The 23,632-nt window shown below is 42.1% G+C and overlaps 1 protein-coding gene across 1 annotated transcript; it reads right to left on the reverse strand.

Annotated features, from left to right (window-relative positions):
* Positions 1-20,405: 20,405 nt before the first annotated feature.
* On the reverse strand, positions 20,406-20,995 carry LOC145813003 (uncharacterized). The gene is made up of 2 exons (XM_082908259.1): positions 20,956-20,995; positions 20,406-20,851 (listed from the first exon to the last, which is right to left on the reverse strand). Exons 1-2 carry the CDS (start codon positions 20,993-20,995, stop codon positions 20,406-20,408), a joined length of 486 nt encoding a protein of 161 aa, XP_082764385.1.
* Between the last annotated feature and the right edge of the window lie 2,637 nt (positions 20,996-23,632).

Raw genomic sequence — 23,632 nt, forward strand, 5'->3', positions numbered from 1 at the left:
GGTAGGCTAGCTCATTGGTTGCTGTTACTTTCCGAATTCGATCTAAAATATGTGACGCGCAAGTCAGTCAAGGGAAGAGCAGTGGCAGAGTTCTTAGCCGATCATCCAGTGGAAGAGGGTGAAGCAGTTGAGTACTTATTCCCAGACGAGGCCATTTGGCACATCGAAGATGAAACTTGGACGATGTATTTTGACGGAGCGTCAAACCAGTACGGGTATGGGATAGGAGTGTTGTTGATAGCGCTCGACAACTCCCGTATCCCTTTAGCATTCAAACTCCGATTCAAAGTCTCGAACAATGAAGCAGAATATGAGGCATGCATTGCCGGTCTAGAAGCAGCCCTGGAACTAGGGGCAAGACGGTTGGATGTCATCGGGGACTCGAACCTTGTTGTGTCTCAAGCAAAAGGAGACTGGAAAGTCAAAGAAGAAAAGATGATGATGTATCACCGGACCTTGGACTTGTTAATTCCTCGGTTTGAAAAGCTAAACTTTGCTCATCTACTAAGAGAGAACAACATGTTCGCAGATTCTTTAGCAACTCTATCTTCCATGATAGACATCCCGTTCGGAGTCCGGATGCGTCCCGTCATCATTGACCAGAAATTTGTGCCGGCCTACGAGTCAATTGCTGCTATAGATGAGGTTCAAGACGAAAACCCCTGGTATTATGACATTTGGAATTTCTTGGAGAAGGAAGCATACCCGCCAGGGGTAAATGCCAAGGATAAAAGGGCAATCAGAAGAATGGTCATTCAGTTCATCATCTGTGGGGGTAAGCTGTATAAGAGAGGTCATCTGGGAATGCATAAGCTATGTGTTGAAGCCGAGGAATTGAAGCGCCTGATGGAGGCCATCCATGGAGGAGAGTGCGGAGCGCATATGAACGGAGTAATGCTAGCACGGAAGATCCTCAGACAGGGTTACTACTGGTCCACCATGGAGGAGGATTGTATCGATTTTGTTCGGCGATGCCACAAGTGTCAGATCCATGGAAACCGCATGAACATCCCGCCGTCAAAGCTGTACAACATGACTTCACCATGGCCATTTTCAGTTTGGGGAATTGATGTGATCGGGGCTGTCACTCCGAAGGGGTCGAATGGGCATGAGTTCATCCTAGTCGCGATAGATTACTTTACAAATTGGGTCGAGGCCCAATCATATGCCGTGTTGAAGGTGTCGCACGTTGCAAAGTTTATCAGAAACAACATCATCTGCCGCTACGGGGTCCCGAACGAGATTATTTCGGATAATGGTTCCCACTTCAAGAAGGAAGTGATTGACTTGTTGGAGAAATACAACGTGGCTTTTCACAAATCATCCACATACCGGCCGCAAACCAACGGAGCGGTCGAGGCTGCCAACAAGAATATCAAACACATACTGCAGAAGATGGTGGAAACCTACCGGGATTGGCCAGATAAGCTGCCATTTGCTCTGTGGGGCTATAGGACTTCAATTAAAACTTTTACCGGAGCGACTCCGTATTCATTGGTTTATGGGATGGAGGCCGTTCTACCTATCGAGATTGAGGTTCCGTCATTGCGAGTATTGGCTGAGTGTCAAATAGCCGAAGCAGATTGGCAGCAGAGCAGGTTTGAGGAACTCATGCTCTTTGATGAGAGAAGACTGAAAGCACTGTACCATGTTCAAGGTTATCAGCGCAGAATTGCCGGGGCTTTCAACAAGAAAGTCAAGTCCAAGAATCTAAAGGAAGGAGATTTGGTGCTCAAGGACAACCGAGCTCCCATCCACGACCCAAGGGGCAAGTTCAGACCCAATTGGACTGGTCCCTACATCATCAAAGCTATCTGGTGAGGTGGAGCTGTGGTTCTGATGGATCTAGATGGCCTAGAGTTCTCCCAACCAATCAACATGGACAAGTTGAAGAAATATTACCCCTGAGAGGCTCACTAGGCCGAAAACCCGAAAGGGCGACCTAGGTAAAAGTTAGAGCATAAAAAAAAATGGAAAATATAAAAACTGAGCTCGCAAGGTTGAAAATCCGCAAAGGGCGGCCTTGGCAAAAGTTAGAGCGTAAAAGGAGAGTAAAAATACTCGAGTGAACCTAAGCCTGAACTACGTAAGGCTTGATTCCCATCTTTGGGATACGTAGGCAGCTTCATCCTGAAGTTTAGCCATAAACTTTTTCCCAATCAGCTTTGTCCATTTGATCATCTCGGTCATCTTTGTCTATTCAGCATTCAAGAGTTTGGTCATGATCTCCAGTACAGTGTTTTTTTTTTCAAACTAGGAGCAACTCTCCGTTGCCATGCAGTGCTGCGGTACTATTCATACTAGGGGCAACTTTCCAGTTGCTGGGATCCGGGGTTTGTGCGTCTCAGTGACAGATCTCAGGCGTGTCTAGTTCTGATCCATATCGAAAATAGTTTTGAAAAGTTTTGATAAAAGTTGACTCTGTTCAAATTAATCTTTTTACAACTAAGACCATCTCTAAACCAAAACGGGAAATTTTCAGTACCACAACCTTCAAGTCCATTGATTTCAAGTACAAAGTCCTCCTGCTCTTGCATACAAATTGAATTGCTTTTTATTACATTCATAAGGAAAGCTTGAAAGTACTAATAAAGCAATAAATCCGGGGCATAGTCAAGTCAGGTGTTCCTGCGTCCCCTCCCAGAGCTAGTCGAAGCCCTCGGTCCCAAGCTGGGCCCAATCTGTGCCTCCTCCTTAAGCCAATCTATGCACTCATCAGACAAAATACAACTGAAAGCAGGAGCAGGGACCAGGAGTTCTCTAGTCCTCCACGCTGCGGCCTGCCGAGCGAGCTGCGCACCTCAGGCTGGGAATGCAGCTGGATACTCTATCCGCTCTGTCGGGCAGGTCTGATCGTGACCAAACTGGCGCTGGAATCGGAACGGGAAATAGAATACACAGTGGGTCAAGCCAATCAACTGAATCCCAATCTGTCGGGACATGCTGTAGCCCATTGTCGGTAGATTGAGCCAAGGCCACCGCCAAGCAATGACGTCAGCAGATAAATTGCACATCCAGTCGAACTACCAAGCCTCATCAAGGGCGTCAACCAGACGTTGCCTGATGAAGTAGCCTCGAGCTGAATATGCTGGGCAAGAGTCCACAACCTGCAACTTGTCCATCAACCACACATGGGAAGGGATGAAAAATGAGAGAATAAAGAATAGAGAGAAGCACGATGCGAGAAAAGTGAGAAAAGGGATTTTGTGAGAAAAATCGAGCTTGAGGGTCGAGTGATGTGAGCAATACACATGTAAAGATTGGATGGGAAACATTACCTGCAACAGTAGTGGACTCCCCGCAAATCTGGTCATCTCTCGATGATAAAAGGCGTCTAAGCCCATCAACGTCTCTGCCAGAGTCATGGCAATGCAGCTCTTGCCCTCCTTCAAGCCTAGGGCAACCTCGATCAATTGGACGCTAGATCCCTCGGAGCCCGAGGAAAATAGAAAATGAGATAGCATGCACAAACAGAGGGCATGTTGCCAGAAGCCTTGCCAATGATGGTCGCCGCGGTCACCGGTATCCGAAAACCGATGAATCAAACTCAGAATATCTAGCATCCCATCACAAATCAGAGATCGAGCGTCATACATAGTGAGTCCACACATTCGCCCTAAGGTCTGAACATGACCAAAGTTAAGCTGGGGTAAGATCTCCTCGTCACGCTCGGATTCCATTAAAGCTTGAAAATCTTCGAAGGTAGGGCATACCTCTTGCCCGCTAAAGCTAAAGACATGAGTCACCGGGTTCCAAAACCTCGCTGCGGCATGAAGAAATGGAAAGTGCAGCGGAGTGCGACTCAGAGTGAATAGTGCATTTATGTCGAAACCCCGAAAATTTAGCTTTTCCGAGCCATCCAAGTTGTTAATCCAGGACGAGAGATTCTGGGCAAGAAATCCCTCCATTTCGAGCAAATCAGTGTTGAATTGAGTAGAACTACGAAGTTGAGGCCTTTTGTAGGGGATAAGATTGAGTGGAGGACAGGTGTCAACATTCTGGTGATTCTTTCATTCATGGCCGGCCAGCCAAATATAGTGCCGACCGACCACCACTTTTGGCCGATCGATCAAAGATTCTGGCCGATGGCCATTTCTTGAGGCCGGTGGCTTTCTCCCGTGGCCGGTGGTCTTCCTCTTTGCTCCTTAAGCTGTTTATATGTTGAAACATGCTGAGAATTTGGAGAATGCCACCACTTCCAAGGCCCTCCGATGATGGATTTTGCGGCGTCACGCCCATTTGCTTATCGAGTTGTTGTAAATTTGCTTATCGAGTTGTATTTCACTCTTTTCAAGTCTTTGTTGCTTGTCGAGTTGTACTCGCACTTGGCTAGCTTATTGAGTTTTCTTGCTTTGCTTATCGAGTTGTAAGTCAGTTCACTACCTGATTATTACGATGCGAATGCTCAATTTTCAAACCAAGTTCAATTTCATTCACATTGTTATGTGATACCATGCGATGCGATGCATAGGAAGCACAAATGTAACATCATTTTGAACAAAATGGTTGTTTCATTTCCCTCATGTGTTTTGCAAAATACACATTTTTAAAAAGGTAAAACCTGCCTAAGGCAGTGCAATGTGTTTAAACTACTAGTAAAAAGGAAAGTAAAGCAAAAAGAAGAGCGGGGCAGCAAAGTATCAGAATTGATACTGGTAACCTCCCCTTGTGGTCAATGCACCTCCCACGCCCTTGTTCGGGTCAACTATGTGGTTTGGCGCCTTCATTACTCGAGACAACGCAAGGAAGTACACTTTCGAAACATTAGTAGGCCTTCGAGTTGACCTCAAGTCGTGCCTCCTATGGCCGATGCTCGGTACGCACAAGGAACGTCCCTTCCCGTATCCTTTTCGTATCTTGTGAATTCCACAAATCGCTTCAATTATACCATGTTACAATGCTTGGCATTTCAACATCATGAATAACTGGTCCTTATCATATTTCAAGTTCCTTTTTATACACATTGCTTGCGTAGACCGCATGCTTTACTTACATGTGTTCAAGTTCCTTTTTAAACACATTGCATGCGTTGTTGCGTTATGCTTTACTTACATGTGTTCAAGTTCCTTTTTATACACATTGCTTGCGTAGACCGCATGCTTTACTTACATGTGTTCAAGTTCCTTTTTTATACACATTGCTTGCATAGACTGCATGCTATACTTACATGTGTTCAAGTTCCTTTTTATACACATTGCATGCGTTGTTGCGTTATGCTTTACTTACATGTGTTCAAGTTCCTTTTTATACACATTGCTTGCGTAGACCGCATGCTTTACTTACATGTGTTCAATTTCAAGTTCCTGTCTCTACACATTGCTTGCGTAGACCGCATGCTTTACTTACATGTGTTCAAGTTCCTTTTATACACATTGCATGCGTTGTTGCATTATGCTTTACTTACATGTGTTCAATTTCAAGTTCCTTTTTATACACATTTCATGTATTGTTGCGTTATGCTTTACTTACATGTGTTCAATTTCAAGTTCCTTTTATACACATTGCATGCGTTGTTGCGTTATGCTTTACTTACATGTGTTCAAGTTCCTTTTTTATACACATTGCTTGCGTAGACCACATGCTTTACTTACATGTGTTCAAGTTCTTTTTATACACATTGCATGCGTTGTTGCGTTATGCTTTACTTACATGTGTTCAATTTCAAGTTCCTTTCTATACACATTGCTTGCGTAGACCACATGCTTTGCTTACATGTGTTCAAATTTCTTCATACACACTGTGCACGTTGTCACGTGTTCTTTACTTACATGTGTTTGTGCCTTTTACAGCATTATTATGCATCCCACTCAACTTGCATTGTCACGCACTTTCGATTGCATGTTATGCATATTGCTAACGATATCTGTACCTGTTAAGTTTTCTTTCTCTTTCAGGCACGATATTGTATGTACGGTTCATTTGAAACTGGTGCAACCAGACAAACCGCACAGGTATTGTATTCTCCGAGTGAGACGTGTCGAGAATTACATAATCCTCTTACATCCTTTCTGCATTGTAGTGTAGTTTGGTGTATGCTAGCTTAAAACTGTCGCATGTTATGCTTCATTACAGCTTTCTTCGCATGATCATAAGTTATGTTCGGCTCCTTGCATTGTCAGTTGCATTTTTCCCCAGCCTGCAGGCGCATACCTTTGCCATTTTGTATGTTTGTCTAAGTCTTCGGCCTTGTCAAAAATGGGTAGTCTCCGGGCTTTGACATTCACTCCTGTCATTGTTATGACTTTCGAGTTCTGTCAAAGAGGGGCAACTGTAGACACCCCATTTTTTACCGTCCTCAAGGCTTGGACGTCATCATTTGAACACGCGATGATTATCCATGCTTGTGTTTATTTTGAGTTTCGAAAAGTCTTGGTTGCGCGCCTTGCCTTAGAATCTCTTAACTTCTCCGTTTTGTGCTTGGTTACACCAAGAGCTTATGGATGTGTTCCTGAGGGAAGGGGGGAGCCTGTCGACCAAGTCTCCTGCCCACCGGCCGCCTTGATTTTCAATCGGCCAAATGTGATGGCCGGCTGGCCAATTTGACTGCCGGTCGACCACTTTTATGGCCGGCCAGCCAAGTGTGGTTTTCAACAGATATCTCTGTAGACAGCTGGCAGCTGTCATTCCAGGCCATACCCCAGCCCATGCCCAGACGTGGGAGTTCTGAGGGGGCTGCAGATTGATATATCTATATCAATCAATCTCTCTTACAAGCAAGAAGGGGGGAGAGATACAACTGGAAAAAAAAAGCTCTCTCTCTCTAATATTCTCAGCTCTCTCTCCCTATTTCTCCCTTCCAAACCCTTCAAACCCTAAGGTTCTTGCCCCCTTTACACTACCACTCATAGCCTACAACTTCCATACTCCATTCCAGCAACTTGAGGCTGTTTTTCAGAGCTTAGGAACACCATTTCTCGGACCAAAAGTTGCTGGAAGTTTGGACTACAAGGGTGAGCCTCATTTCTCTCTCTTCTTGCTCTATTTTGCGTGCAATCTTAGCATTTGTTTCTTACATTTTTTGGCTCCGACCTGAACTGTAAATAGTCATATTTTGAGCTCCTTTTTATGTTTGATCAAGGACCTCTTGCTGTTTGAGGTCTCCTCCTCCCCCTTTGTGTTTAAACTCTCTTTTAGGCCTATTTTTGCATGATATTTTAGGATTATTTGTGAGCTGTTTTGGACTTTGTAATAAATTGAGAAATGTCTTTTTTTGAGCCCCTCTTCAACTTTGTTGAAGGGCTCTCCTCTGTTTGAGGTCAGTTGCTACCACTTGCCTCTTTATCCCTCTTTTAGGCCTTTTTCTTGCATGCTGATTTAGCCTCACTTTTGTTCATTTTCGAGACTTGATGTAAACTGTAAAGTGCTTCATCTTGAGCCCTTCTTCAACTTTGTTGAAGGGCTCTTCACTGTTTGGGGCCAGCTTCTGTCCCTTGTCTCTATTCTCTCTTTTAGGGCCATTTTTGCATGATAGATTAGCCCTATTGATGTTCATTTTTGAGACTTGTTATAAATTGGGAAAAGGCTTGTTTTGACATCATCTTCATGTTTTATTAAGGCCATTATTTAATTTAAGGCCACATGCTTCCTTGTATGCTTGATTGTCCCTTGCTTTGAGCCTTACACCTAAGCCCCAATTGCATCCTTTGTTTGGCCTTCTAGCCACTGAAATCCAGTGGATTTTCAGTGGCTAGAACACTATTTTGAGAGCCAAGATTAGAGGGGGGTGACCCCCCTCTCTCCTTCTTTCGTTTGGTGGCCTTTTTGGCCTTCCAAAGAGACCTCACCTTGCATGCTTTGAAGTCACTTTCTAGGGTCAATTTGGTGAGTTTTAGGACTGCCATATTTGATTTTCATAGTTGTTTATTCCATGCTAAATATCTACCTTGCATGTGCTTAATAACTCCTTGATTGGCCCTCCAAAGTAACTCATTATTTTTGCATACCATGGTTGCATATCAGTGGTTATTTGGACCTATTTTCATATGATTTATTCACTGATTTTTGCTGGTTTGGTGAGATTACATTTGCTTCATATACTTGCCATGTAAACCATGATTACTAGTCAAGATTGCATGCTATTTTGTCCACCACGCTAGCATCTTTTGGCCATGCTTTGAACTGGAAATGCTCATGTTTTGGGACTGCCTTGGTCTATCTTCATGCTTCATGGTCAAATAATGCATGCTTTGTATAGCTATAAGTCATTCCATGTGCCTAATTTCGAATTTCGGGTTTCAGCTCATGCATCGGGTGCCATTTTCCATGTTTTGGGGCTGTTTAGCATCATATTTCAGTGCTGGAATTTGTGAGTTTGCATGCCATCTTGCATCCCTTGCCATGTCTTGTTAGAGTTACATGTTATGCCTTAGGTTCGGTCCTCGGTTTGCGTGCATGCGTGCACGCATTTCGAGAGTCTCTTTTTCACCTAATGGCTACTGATGTGAGTGTGGATGAGGTCCATTCATGTTAGTGTAAGTCCATCCTGCATTGTGTATGCCATGTTTCAATGCATTGTGCATGGTATGTTATTAGCATTGTGTGTGCTATGTAGTTGCATTGCATGTTTGTATGTTTGCTTGCATGCTTAGGTCGCATGTGCATCGTTGTGCATTGCCTCGCCTCTTGATCACCCGTGATTGAGGTTGGGTCCCTTGTATGTTTTGTGTGTATTGCATTTGACATTGAAATGCATACTTGACTCTTCGGCCATCATGCATCAAAATGCGCAATTGGTGGCCCGAGGGTCAAGGGCCATGCTCCCTTGAGTCCATTGCCTGATAGGGGGTGAAGCCATGCATACATTTGCCTGAAAATTCCATGCCATACACTGCTTGCCCTCTGCTGCTGTCAATTGCAGGTTCTGCAGGAAGCTTTGGCCGGTCGACTAAATATAATGCCGACCGGAGAGTAATCTGTGGCCGACAGGTTAAAAGGCGGCCGGTGATCATCCTATTAGGCCGGTGGTGTTTCTACTTGGTCGGTGGCATTCCCCAACATTCAGAGAGCATGCCCTTGGACTTTGGCAGTCCTCAGAGGGGCAAGGCAGTGTAAACAGAGACAACAGTGGCATGGTACGGATTTTCGGGCAAGACGAGTCAAGCATGCATCATCCACGCATCTCGAGGCGGGGGGCTGTGGCCACTTTAATTCTGCATTTAATTTGTTAATTAATTAGAAATTCTGTAATAATTAATTTAGTATTATTTATTTGGACTGTAATATTTATTTGGACCCTCCGAGCGAGGGCAATTGTGTAATAAGTGTGCGTGAGTATGTGTATGTCTTCCAACCTCACGTCTTTCTTCCCTTTTATTTACCTGCTTATGATGGTTAGATTAGGGCATGTTTCAATTAGCATATAGTATGATAGCATGTTTGCATTCATTCATCTGTCATTCATGCACCGGGCTCGGCGCATCATACTAACTGCATTTGTATCTCAATTCCAAGTTGAATACATGTTAGTTGTAGCATTTCACATGCCATCTTTAGAATAGCCGAGCCTATCTTAGTTGCATTTTGCATGTGTTGCATTAGGCATTTCTGTATAGTTAGGATCATGCATGGATTTCTAACATAGCTTTTGTTTTGGCTTGGAGTACTCGGTAAGTACTTACGCTTTAACATCCTTGCATGTGTGTGAGTGACTGCCATGATAGCATGCTTACCATGAGGCTATATGCTTATGTGATATAACTGCCTGAATGCCTGTGGGTGAAGGTTGGATTATTTGAATTGGAATAAATGCATTGACTGTGAGTTTTAAGCCCACTAGATAGTGGCAAAATCATGTTTTTTTTTCTAAAGCCCACCCGAGGGTGGCAAATCCACGTCTTAGCCTACTTGCGGGTAGCACCATCAAACCACTTTCAAATATAAACATGAAATGTTTTGTTCCAATTCAGACGATCTAGTCTATACTTGTATGATGTGCGCATCACATAGTAAATCTAGGCTAATAACCGGAATAAGAACGCATAACGTTTTCAAAACTGGATATCATGATTAGTAGAGGGGGTACTCATAGTTGACCTTCCCCAATCGTACCCAAGCTCCCGAGCCAAGGCAACTTTGGTGATAACGGACACGTGGCCTTTGGCACCGAGTCAGGGTTTCCTAAATTTCCCAAAAATAAAATATTTAGGTGCCGACTCTGTATCTGGAAAAGCAGTCCATGTTTGGCACTTCTTTCCAAAAATCTATTTTCTCAAAATGATTTGCCGGATTTGGACTCTTTGGTTCAGATTAAGAACCGTGACAATTTGAGTCTGAACTGTAGTGAACCCCAATATGAACGGAACGGGACTCATCCTCCCGGGGCATTCGGGGACGTCTACACATAGCATCTTGAGCATGGCATAACACTTGCATAAAAAATGACGGTATTTGAATTAAAAATGAAAACGATCATATTTGAATAAGTTCGTAATCAGATATTGAGCCTACAACCGACCAAAATACAAAATATAACTCAATAAAGGAAAAACAAAGTAAAAACAACTTAAACACACGTATTTACACTTGTTAGAAACAAAAGACTCAAAACAAGACTCAAAAACAAAAGGGGCCACCATAACACTGCCGCCCAGCTGTCTAGCCATCATTCTTGGTTGACCGGCCAACATAATGGACATCTGGTTGGTGAAGTGGCCGGCTGGCCAAGACTTGTGACTGGACAGCTGGCAACAGTTGTCAGCCACTCACACACCTTTATCTTCTATAAAATTCTTCTCTTGATATTCTTTGAAAGAACCTCATCTTTTCTATTGTTTTCTCTGAAAATGGAGATTTTCCCTGTGGAGAAGATCAAAGATTGGACGGCCACTTTGGATGACACAGAAAATGAGACTTTCAATGGCTTCGGCATAAACGCTCTTTTTAATTTGAGTCACACTTCACTTTGTTTTCCATTCCTCCATGCCGCCACCCGTTGTCGGGACCCGATTACTCATGTATTTCACTTTGGATCACAAGAGATGTGTCCTACTCTCGAAGAGTTTCAGGCATTAATGGAGTCCCAGCACCACAAGGAAATTGTGCCTCAAACCCTTTTTGGCCATGCATGGGCTCTTCAACAAATGCGTGGCCTCTCTTTCAAGTAGGTTAAATCTATGGCTCATGATGGAGAGTTAGATATTCGTGGCCTGATTTGCCATTTCTTCGACATTGGGAATATGTGTGATCTTCTTTGGCGAGGTTATCACCAACATGCTGTAGACACTCCATTTTTGACCGTCCTCAAGACTTGGACGTCACCGTTTGAACACTCGGTGATTATCCGTGTTTGTGTTCGTTTGGAGTTCCCGGAGGTCTCAGCTCGCGCGCCTTGCCTCAGGATCTCCGAACTTGACTGTTTAGTGTCTGGTTTTACACCAAACACTTGTGATTTGCCTTGGAGAGGCAGGGTAGGGCTTGTAGACCATCCCCACCCACCGCCGGCAGTGGCTAGAGGCCACCGGCTGGTTATTTGCTTCCATCGGCACTTTTTATTGCTGGCCGGCACCTTTTGTTGCCGGTCAGCACTATTTAGTGCCAGTCGGCACTCCTTTTGGCCAAAATGACATTTTTGGCCGGCCGACTACTGTGCATCTGCTTTTGCAGATATTTTTACGACAGCTGTCTTGCTTTTGCTCCCCTCCATACACGTGTATGGAGGGATCTCCCTCTTATGAAGCTTGTCTTGTAAGCTTTACAAGACAAAAGGCTTCTATATAGAGAGGGGCTCTCTCTTGTTGCAAGAGGTTAGAGACTTGAGATATTTTGGGAGCTTAGACAACCATTGTTAAGCTCTGGTTTTAGGGTTTGAGTTGCATACACATCCTATCTCTCTTTCCCTCTCTTTTGTACTCTAGGTGTTTTGTGTCTTACTATTACACACAAACACCTAGTGTTTCACCTTTGTCTAGCAACTGAGGTTCTAAGGGACTGATTTTGAAGCTTTGGTGTTGGATTCAAGCCAAAGAAGGCCATTGGAGCATCATTGTTGAAGAAGGCTTCAAGGGTAAGAATCTCACCCCTTTATTCCCCATTTTTACACCTTATTTCTACCTGTCTTAAATTCGTTTTTGAGCTTGGTGTATAATACAAAAAATTTCTGTTTTTAGGCCCTCTTTATTGTTTATTAAGAGTGTTTTTTGGTTTGGAGGTGTTTGACCCCTCTTAGGCCTTGAAAGGCCTCATTTTGTGCGATTTTGTGCTAGTTTCGGGACTTTGGTGTTTGGGCCTCTTCACCACTGAAATCTTGAGGGATTTCAGTGGTGGAGATGGTTCCTTGAAGTCCCAAGAAGGAGAGGGCCACCCCCTCTCCTTGTTGTCCTTGAAAAGGGCATGTTTTGGTCTCTTGAGGGAGCACCATGTTAGAGTGTGTATTGACCATGACTTGGCTGCTTTTTATGCTTAATATGTCATGTTATGCCTCTGTTTTTACTTGGTTTTGGTACTCCATGCATGCTTAGCATAGTTGCCATGTAATGCCTTGTGATTCCTTAACATGTCCTAGGTTGTGTGCCTTTGTTTCTAGCATGTTTTAGGCTTACATTTGTGAAGATTTTGTGCTTATCTTGACATGTTTTAGGTCTTTCCATAAGTGTTTGGGTTGATTTTAGCATGCTTAGTATAGCTCCTTTGTATTCGGGCTTGTTGGCCTCAAGTGTGTGGATGTGTAGTATGCGTTGCTTGCATCATTTTGGTGATTTGGGGCCACCCTACATGTTATTTCAGTCCCATTTTCATGCTTGTGTGACTGCCTTGCATGCCTCTTTAATGCTTTGGAAGCATGTGTTGCATGCTCCATGTTTTGACCATTGTGCATGCCTATGAATTTTGAGCCATTTAGATGCCATCTAGGTGATTCTTAGGCCTTGTATTAATGTGCTAAAACTCTGTTTTTGGTCAATAAGTTCATGCCATGTTTGGTCTTGCTAAGTGTAGTTCAATACTCCATTGGTTTGCTTTGAGCACTTAGACCATTAGTTGCATGTTTGGCTTGATTTCTTGCTTGGTTTGGCACCACGTTTTAGCATGATTTTAGAGCTCATGTTGCATGCTAATTGTCCATGAAATCTCTTTTCAAGTGTGCTTGAATGTTGCTTGCTTAATGCTTGAGGTTTGGACCATAACATGTGTATGTGTGCATGTGTGTTTAGCCTCCTTTTTTGGGCATTTTGGCCACTGTTTTAGGACCATTTAGGGTTGCCTAATTCATGCTTAAGTCCATCTTCTACTTGGTTTGCATGCTTACCTTGCATGTTTGCTTGTACGCTTTGCATAAGTACATCGCATTGTTCATGTTGCATGAATGATAACATGCTTAGGTTGCATTGCATCTTGCATGCATGCCTTGTTCCTTGACTTGATGATAGGAATTGGGCCTTAGTTTGTTTGATTTGGTTTGCATGCATTTGAAATCAAAGTTGCATACTTGATCACTTGGGCCATCATGCATGGAAATACGTGATTGGTGGTCCGAAAATCGAGGCACATGCCCCTTTGAGTCATTACCATGATAAGGGACATGGTTGGTGCATATATGCCTTGAATTGTGCTGCCATGCTTTGCCTTGCCCTCTGTTGCTGTCATTTGCAGATTCTGCAGGAACACCCTACCGACCGGCAGTTCAAAGTGCCGACCGGCAATCATTTCTCTGCCGACAGCTTCACTTTGTGCCGGTGGCCACATCCCACTGCCGGTGGCAATTCCATGCAGCCGATGATGTCTCCCAACGTCCAGAGAAGCAGTCCTGAGGTTTTGACAACCTCCAGAGGAGTAAAGGAAGGAAAACAGAGGCAGCCTATGCATGGCGGCGCATTTCCCGAGGCGATTTACTGTTTTCTTAGCTTAATTTAATTTGTTTAATTAATTAGGCAATTTGTAATATTTAATTAGCTTGCGTAGTTAATTAATTTGTAATATTTATTTGGTCCCTCCGAGTGAGGGCAATGATGTAATAAGTGTGGGTGAGTGTGTGTATGCCTTCCAATCCCCACTTCTTTCTTCCCTTTTATTTACCTGCTTATGATGGTAGATTAGGGCATTTTTGAAATTAGCATACCTTATGCTATGCATGCGTGCATTCATGCATTTGTATTGCATGCATTAGGCTCGGTACATCATGCTAACTGCATTCGTATTTTCAAATTCCAAATTGAATACATGAATCAATTAGTTGCATCTCATATGCCATATTTAGGTTAACCGAGCCTATTCTAATTACATTTTTGCATGCGATGCATTAGTCATTTTAACATGAACTAGGACATGCATATTTGCTAACTAGTTTACTGTTTTGGCACGGAGTACAATGTAAGTAGTTATGCTTTAGCATCCCGCATGCGTGTGAGTGTTGCCATGACAGTATGCTTGCCATGTGGCTAAGTGCTTATATGAGATAAACTGTTTGAATGCCTGTGGGTGAAGGGTGGATTGTTTGAATTGGAAAAACTCATTAAAATCCGTGTTTTAGCCTACTTGCGAGTAGCAAATTCCAAAACGCTTTCCAAAACCGAACGGATATGCAATGCTTATTTCCAAATTAGGCAATCTAGTCTATACTTGTTTGCTGCGCGCATAACATAGTAATTCTAGGCTAATAAATGGAATAAGAACATGTAATGTTTTCAAAATCGAATATCACGGTTAGTAGAGGCCGGTCTTCGGACCGGGCGAAAGGGGGTGCTCATAGCTGACCTTCCCCGATCGTACCCAAGCTCCCGAGCCGAGACAACTCCGGTGATGACGGACATGTGGCCTTCGGCACCGAGTCAGGGTTTCCTAAATTTCCCCATAAAAAATATTTAGGTAGCGACTTTGTATCTGGCAAAGCAGTCCATGTTTGGCACTACCTTTTCAAAAATCTGTTTCTCAAAACGATTTGCCAGATTTGGACTCTTTGGTTCAGATTAAGAACCGCGACAACAAAATCGCGAGTCCGAACTGTAGTAGCACAAGGCCCCCCTCCGCGGGCGCGTCTACACATGCCCTCTGCATATGCTTGTTTGCCCATTATCTTTTTGTCCTTGGTGGTAGCAGAGTTAGCATCTAACTGATTGAAGTTGCTCAATGCCTCAAGAAGGGCCGAAGATGTATAGGCCTGGCACTGTCCAAAACCATAATGGGTTTGGACACTTTCCATCGGCGAGAGACTTCTCGATTTGCGGGGAGTCAAATACTTCTTTAGGTATTGTTTACCACCCTTTCTCATTTATGATTTCTCACATCACTCTGGCACTCACTCTCTATTTTCTCTCAAAGCCCTTTTCTTGTTTTTTCACTCAACATATGTCTCTCTATTCTTTAATCTCTTTTCTTTTTATCCCTTCCCAGGTGTGGTTGATGGATAACCCGAAGGTCGTGGACCTTGCCCTGAGTATTCGGCCAGATCCTACTTCTTTCAGCTGCAGCTAGTGAACTTCCCTACAAATGGGTTGTAGTGCGAATGGATGTGTAGCAGATCCGCGACCGATATCCCTTTGCGTTACCCCTGGCTTAATTTGTTCGAGATAAGCTACAGCATGTCCCGCCAGCCAGGTATACAATTGATTGGCCTCACACACTGTGTGTTCTACTTAGGTGTGATCAAACTTGCCCAAATGAGGGGGTTTAATACCCTGTTTCTTTTCCAATCCATGCTTTGCACTTGGCTCAATACCTCGCTGCTTAGAGGATGAGAGGGCTTTTGGCCCCTGCTACCAGCTTTAGTTACACCCTTTTTGTTGAGTGCTTGGCTTGGCTTGGCTTGAGGATGAGACACGAGTTGGGCCATCCTTGGCGACAAAGACTTCTGCGAATGCGGGCAGGAGGCAGAGGACCATCACCTAACTTATCTGTGTCCCTAGTTTGTTACTTTGACTTTTCTTTTCAAGTTTTATGATGTAAAAACAATTTCTATTTAACCTGAGAGTTGGAGGGTATACTTGTGTTGAAATCATGTAATTAAAGTTGTGAGTCCTGGAAATTTTCTTTTTCGATCCAAAGAATGGTCTATGTTATAAAAAGTGAAATTCTAAGAAAATCAGCTTCATTAAAACTTTTCAAAACAATTTTCACAAATGGTCATCACCTGACACACATGGAATCAATCCTCAAGACGTACAACCACGAATTAACAAGATCATAATTGCCCACAACAGCATTACATTCGCTATTGTTGTGTCCTTTGTTTCATCTTGCTACTGGCCTCTTTTGCCAAATGGAGGTAAAATAACTAAATCAATTGATGGTGAGACGGGTCAAGCAATAATGGATAAGACAGTTGAGTTGAAAATGGTTATGGTCGAACTTCAGGAATCAGGCCTTACGTAGTTTGGTTAAGGTTCACTCAAGTATGAACTTTCCCCTTTTGCTCTCTAACTTTTACCAAGGCCACCATTTTGGGTTTTCGACCTTGTGAGCTCTATTTTTCTTTATTTCTAATTTTTTCATGCTGTAACTTTTATCTAGGTCGCCCTTCTAGGTTTTCGGCCTAGCGAGCCTCTTAAGGATAGTATTTCTTCAACTTGTCCATATTGATCGGTTACGAGAACTCCAAGACATCTAAATCCATAAGGATGATTGCTCCCCCTGACTAGACAAATTTGATGATGTAGGGACTAGCCCAATTAGGTCTAAACTTGCCTCTGGGTCATGGATGGGAGCTCGGTTGTCTTTGAGCTCCATATCTTATTCTTTGAGGTTTCTGGACTTCACTTTCTTGTTGAAGGCCCTGGCGATTTTGCGCTAATATCCCTGGATATGATACAATGCCTTCAACCTCCTCTTGTTAAATAACATCAATTCTTCGAACCTGTTCTACTGCCAATCCACCTCTGCTATCTAACACTTGGCCATAATTCTCAGTGACAGTACTTCAATCTCAATCGCCAAAACAACTTCCATCACATATACCAGAGAGTAGGGGTTGCCCTTGTAGATGTCTGAATTGACGTTCTATAACCCAGAGTGCAAAAGGCAGTTTATCTGGCCAGTCCTTGTAAGTTTTTACAATCTTTCTTAGGATGTCCTTCACATTCTTGTGTATGGCCTCAACGGCTCCATTGGTTTGTGGTCTGTATGTTGATGACTTTTGAAAAGCCACGTCTTATTTCTCGAGCAAATCCACCACCTCCTTCTTAAAGTGTGAGCTGTTGTCCGATATGATCATTTGGTACCTCATACTTGCAGATGATGTTATTCCTGATGAACTTGGCTACATGTGATACTTTCAACCCAAAATATGATTGTGCCTCCAGCCACTTAGTAAAATAGTCGATCGCCATCAAAATGGACTCATGTCCATTAGAACCCTTTGGCGAGATTGCTCCTGTAACACTCTAGTATTTTTCCCTTCGCTCGAGCGCAAGAGTTGACGCTCGAGCGGTCTTGTGAGGCTCCCAATACTTTTGCAGTTTGTTCGAGATTTTGAGAGTTATGAATTGTCATTCGAACGCGGGAGTGGTCACTTGAGTAGTCAGCTTCGTTGGTCTGTTCACTAAGATTGGACACTTAAGTGGTCTGCCTAGTTGTGTTTGAATTTTTGGGACTAGTGGAATTGCTCTTGACATTTTTATTATTGTGTTTGGAGCCTCCTTGTTTTATTTTGGGATATTGATCGAAGTGGTAACATAATAGTAAAGTAAGAGTGAACCAAGAACTTTGATTCGAATAATTTTCCTGTGAACAACAATCACTCTTTCACCTTTTTCTTTTTCCATACTTTGAATTTGGATGTGAGGCAAGAACCATTGGAAATCTTGTTTCTGGGGCTTTGATTTGGACACAAGAACGACCTAAAACGGAGTCCGGACAAGAGAGTTATGCCCGTTTGAAGTTTTAGTATCTGTGCTAGAAGCAAGTGCACTTGAGTGCAGGAAGTGGCACTCGAGCAGACTGCACGAATTCAGCAGTTTAAAAAGTGTCTTTCTTGATCATTCTCTCCACTTTTCTTTTTTCGTTTCCTTCCTCTCATCCGAAGTCTGAAAACCCTTAATTTTTTACCAAAATACCTTCCATTTCTCAAAGATTTGGCCAAGATCTCTTACCAAAAAGGTGACGAATACATGAAGATATCATTTTGCTACCGAATGGATTTTTTTTATTTTATGAAGGAATCTCAACAAAGCCTTGCTTTCTTGTTTGATCCTTGAGGTAATGATTTCTAGTTCTCCTTCAATACTCTCATTTATAGATAGATTTGTGGTATTTTCCTTATACAAATACAAAATTTATATTTTTTTGAGCATATTATGATAAATCATGAGATTGGGGGTTTAGGGTTTGAAATGTTGGGGTTTATTTGTTACGTTGTAATTTTGGATTATGAATTTGGGTGTATAATCAATAGAAGAATTAGAACAAAAAATATTTTTGTGAAAAGCCTTAATTTCCCTTAAAAACCCTAGTTTGGTTCATGAAGATGGATGGTGGTTTTGCTTAAATTGAAAGTAATATTACGTAACTGAGATGTTAAATTGCACATATACAAGTTTCATTGAATTTTTGGAAGTGTTTGGAAATTTATGTAAAAGTTGCAATTGAACCCTTATTGTTGATATTTTAAATGATGTTATAATATGAAAAAAAATTTAAGGGAAGAAATTGTTAATGATATGGATTATATGAGCTTTGTGATGAAATGATGAAGTTAAGGTTTAAGAGGTGGCATTGAAATGTGTTGAATTTGCATTGAATTGAGTTGTGCTGAGTTGTGTTGATGAATTGAGTTATGTTGAGTTGTGTTAATGAATTGAGTTGTGTTGGGTTGTGTTGAGTGTGTAGAGTTGTGTTGGGTTGTGTTGACTTGAGTTTTGTTGAGTTGGGTTGAGTCGTGTTGGGTGGTGTTGTGTTGGTACCCGCGTGGAGAGTTGAAAATGTGCCCAATTGCCTTGTCTAAGCTTATCGTTGGACAAATGTGGGAAAGACGTTTTTATGTGTCCACTGGTCCTATTGTATTAATAGCCGGAAAAAGTGGAAAAACATATGGTTTTCTTGGGTGCCCACGTCCTACCGTATCAATAGCCAACAAATGTGGGGGTTGGTTTTCAAAATAAAAAGGTGATTTTGGATGTCCACGTCCTGCCATATGACAGTCGATAAATGTGGAAAAATATGATTTTTAGAAAAACATGGTTTTAAAAGTGTTTTACCAATAGAAATGTTTCTCTTAGGACTCCACCTCCCACTGTTCAAATTCAGCAAAACGTGGAAGGTATTATGAAATTGGCTGCCTGCTATCCCGCCATGTCAAGTCGGCAAAAGATGGAAGGTGTTATGAATCGGGTGCCCACTATCCCGCCATATCGAGGTCGGCAAAAGGTGGAACGTGTTGAGAAATGTGTTGAGTCAGTGATAATATGTGTGACATGTGATAAACTCGTGAAATTACGAATTGATGTGTAATTTGGTATGAAAGGGAAATGAAAATAGAAATTATTTGAAGAGAATGGAAAATGAAATGGTAATTGGATTAAGAGTTAGTGATGATCAACTCACTGGATTAGTTGTGACTATAAAGGAAAATTATGAGTTTTGTTTTGTGTGAAAGGGTTTATTAATCCTGTGTTATGTTGAATTATAATTTGAGAATGCAAATGTTGATGTGATGTAGTTGTTACACAAGTAGGAGTTGAGTGTAGCAGAATTGTTTTTGAATATAAAGGGGATTTGGATTTTTATGTCATGGAGTTATAATAATTGTGAATAATAAAAAGGAAAATGGAAATTATTGTTGTAGAACTATGAGATTCCTATTAGGCAATTGTGCTCATCCCTTGTTTCATTTTTTTTTTTTTTTTTTTACAGGAAAAGAATTCAGATTTAGTGGTTGGAGAGTTAAGAAGTTTATGTGTCTTTCATGTGTAATTTCATCGTAGATGTGAAAGAAATGAATATTGTACATTGATGTTTATAATTATTTATTTGTAGTTCCGCAGTGGAAGTTAGCAGGTATTATTATTATTGTTGTATTCATTGCTAGAGAGAACATGTGTTATTATGTTTCTATAACTCGAAGGTAATAGAAATTTGTTAAAAAAAATAAAATAAAAAAGATGAACCTAAATTAAAGGCTTTTGGTAATGTTTCCGAGTAATTAAAAATTTGGGTGTGTCAGCTCCAATGATGTCAATTCCCCACATTGAGAAAGGCCATGGTGAAGTCATATTGTCGAGCTTTGATAGCGGGATATTCATGCGATTAGCATGGATTTGACATTTGTGGCATCGCCGAAGAAAGTTTATACAATCTTCCTCCATGGTTGACCAATAATAGCCCTGCTTGAGGATCTTCCTGGCCAGCATCACACCATTCATGTGTGCTCCACACTCTCCTCCATGGATGGCCTCCATGAGACATTTTGACTCTTCCACTTTCACACAGAGCTTGTGTATTCCCAGATGGCCTCTCTTGTACAAATTACGTCCACATATGATGAACTAAATGGCCAGACACTGTATTTCTCGTTTATCTTTGGCATTTGCCCCTTGTGGATACATATCCTTCTCTAGAAAGTTCCAAATGTCATGATACCAAGGGTTCTTGTCTTGAACTTTGTCTATTGCGGCTATTGTCTCGTAAGCAAGCGCATACTTCTGTTTGATGATAATCGGATGCATCTTAACCCTAAGCTGTATGTCTACCATGGAGGATAAAGTTACCAGTGCATCAGCAAACCAATTGTTCTCTCTTAGCAAATGTGTAAATGTCAATTTTTCTCTTCTTTGATAAACTTTCATTTTCTCTTCTTTGACCATCCAATCTTCGTTGGCTTGAGAAACAACTAGGTTTGAGTCTCCGATGATATCCAACCTTATTGCCCCTAGTTCTAGGGCAGCTTCTAATCCAGTGATACAAGCCTCGTACTCTGCTTCATTGTTGGATACTTTGAATCATATTTTGAAAGCTAGGGATATGTGGGAATCATCGAGTGTTATAAACAGCACGCCTATCCCATAACCGTATTGATTAGCTACTCTGTCAAAGTACATTGTCCACGTCTGCTCTTCCACCTGAAAAATCTCCTCATCTGGGAATAGATACTCTACTACTTTATCTCCTTCCACTGGGTGGTTCGCCAGAAATTCCGCTACTGCTCTTCCTTTGACCAACTTGCAAGTGACATACTTGAGGTCAAACTCAGAGAGAAGAAACAACCAACAAGCTAGCCTACTCGTGAGTGTCAGTTTCTCAAAGAGATATTTGATGGGATCCAATCTCAAAACCAGAATTACAGAGTGGGCTAACAGATAGTGCCTTAACTTTCTAGTGGCCCAAACCAAAGCTAAGCAAGCTTTCTCCAGAGGAGTGTAGTGGGTCTCGTAATACAACATCTTCTTGCTCAGGTAGTAAATTGCCTTTTCCACCTTAGCTTTTGATTCTTGTGTTAGCATGCACCCCAAGGTTGGCTCTATCACCGATACATACATGATTAGTGGCTTCTCCAGCTCTGGTAGCAATAATACAGGTGGATTCTAAAGAAACTGCTTGATTTGTTTGAAAGCAAACTGACATCGATCATCCCATTAGAAACTTTTTCCCTTTTTCAAAAGACTAAATAGTGGTTCACAAGTCAAGTTAATTTAGCGATAAACGGTCTTATGAATTGCACATCCCCCAGAAAGCCATGCATATCCTTTTCAGCCCTTGGTGGTGGCATTTCTAAGATGGCATTGATCTTGGATGGATCTATTTCAATTCCTCTCTGCATAATTAGAAATCCCAACATTTTCCCTCCAGTCACCCTAGAAGTGCATTTCTGTGGGTTCAACCTCAGTCTGTACTCCCTGATTCGTTTGAAGAATTTTTCCAGTGCGATGTAGTGGTCTTTTCGCTCTTTGGATTTTACAATCATGTCACCCACATACACCTCGACTTCTTTATGGATCATGTCCTGCAAGATCGTGGTTGTAGCTCTTTAATATGTAACACCAGCATTCTTTGACTCGAATGGCAGGACCTTGTAGCGGTAGGTACCCCATGGCGTGGTGAATGCAGTCTTCTCTCTATCCTCAGGCGCCATCAAGATCTGGTTGTACCCCCAAAATCCATCCGTGAATGATAACAAGGCATGGCCAGCGGTGAAGTCTACCAACTCATTGATGTGCGACAATAAAAAATCGTCCTTCGGACTAGCTTATTCAAATCCTGGAAAGTCGACGTGAACTCTAATTCTACCATCCTTCTTCAGAACCGAAACAATGTTGGCCAACCAAGTCAGATATTTAGATACCATCAAAAATCCGGCATTGATCTGCTTGGTGACTTCCTCTTTAATTTTCAATACCCAATTTGGACGGATTCTGCAAAGTTTCTTCTTGACTAGTTGGCCCTCGGGGCAAGAGAGCTCTGGTTATGTACAATCTAAGGATCAATTCCAGACCTATCTTCATATGACCACATGAAAACATCTTTGAATTCTTTTAATAAAGCGACTAAACGCTCGCGTTCCTCTGAAGACAACGTGGACCTGATCTGGACCAATCATGGATCTTTCTCAATACCCACGTTAATTACAATGATTATATCTGTGCAAGGCTTAGCATACCTCTCCTCCTCTTGGTCGATCAAATTTTTCAAAGCTCGAGGAATTTCTTCCTCTTCGTTTAAGTCAAAATTTTAAAAATCAATATCAGCGCAGCAAACTAAAGGCATAGAGAAGTAAGTGAAGTCTACCACATTCCCATTAATAGAATCCGGGTCCTCTGTTATAGTTGACTCAAAAGAAAAACTAATAGAAGACCTTGATAGGACTTTGGCACCCGGGTTACCACCCTCGAAAGTGCCAGGCTCAAACTGCTCAGACTAACTTGAATATGATTCTGACTTAACAGACTCAGTGGAATCAGACTCAGGCTCATCGTCCGATTCAGAATTGGTAGTAAAGCCCTTCTCTAACTGCCAAGTGAGGCTTGACACCCTTGATGCATCCAGAATGCAACTGGTGGAGTCCACAACTGGCTCCTCTTCGATCATAGAAATAATAATGGTGTCATGACCCGAACCTGCCCCTATGGATTAAGGTCATAACCGGCCAATAATCATGAGATTACCTACGGCCTCAAACAAGATTAAACATATCTCTAAAGAAATAAACATGCCAAAACGGAAGCAGACTTAAAAATTTTGTCCAAAGAGTTGTGCTTACATGGCATAGCAAAATCATTTCATAAGCACTCCATGCACTCCATAATAACTCACACATATATACAGAGTCAACATCTTGTAATATCTAGTATATCCAGGAACTTTCAGACATGCAGTCAGCCCAACAAAAAGTTTATATACATAGGTGGTCCAGCATAATCACCAAGAGAGTAAAAAGGGTAAAACAAAATAACAAAAACAAAGTCTCATGCGTGAGACATTCGGGCTGGCTTCACAAACACTTGGGTTTCTCTCACATCCTTCACTGAGGCTGGGTTTGGACATCTCTTTGCTCACCTACATACATATAAATAAGAGTGAGCTAACGCCCAATGAATAATACCTAACAGGTTATATGAATGAAATTCTCTAATAGGTAATATCCCTGTCAAACACATCAAATGGCCTTAGGATCATTCATATTCTTATCAAATATATCAAACGGCCTCAGGTCCAAGCATATCAAATGGCCTCTGGCCCATCATATCAAACGGTCTCGGGCCTAATTCTTTCATATCAA

Source organism: Camellia sinensis, chromosome 15 (genome assembly GCF_055761805.1).
Source record: "Camellia sinensis isolate YWXY chromosome 15, ASM5576180v1, whole genome shotgun sequence".
Lineage (NCBI taxonomy): Eukaryota > Viridiplantae > Streptophyta > Magnoliopsida > Ericales > Theaceae > Camellia > Camellia sinensis.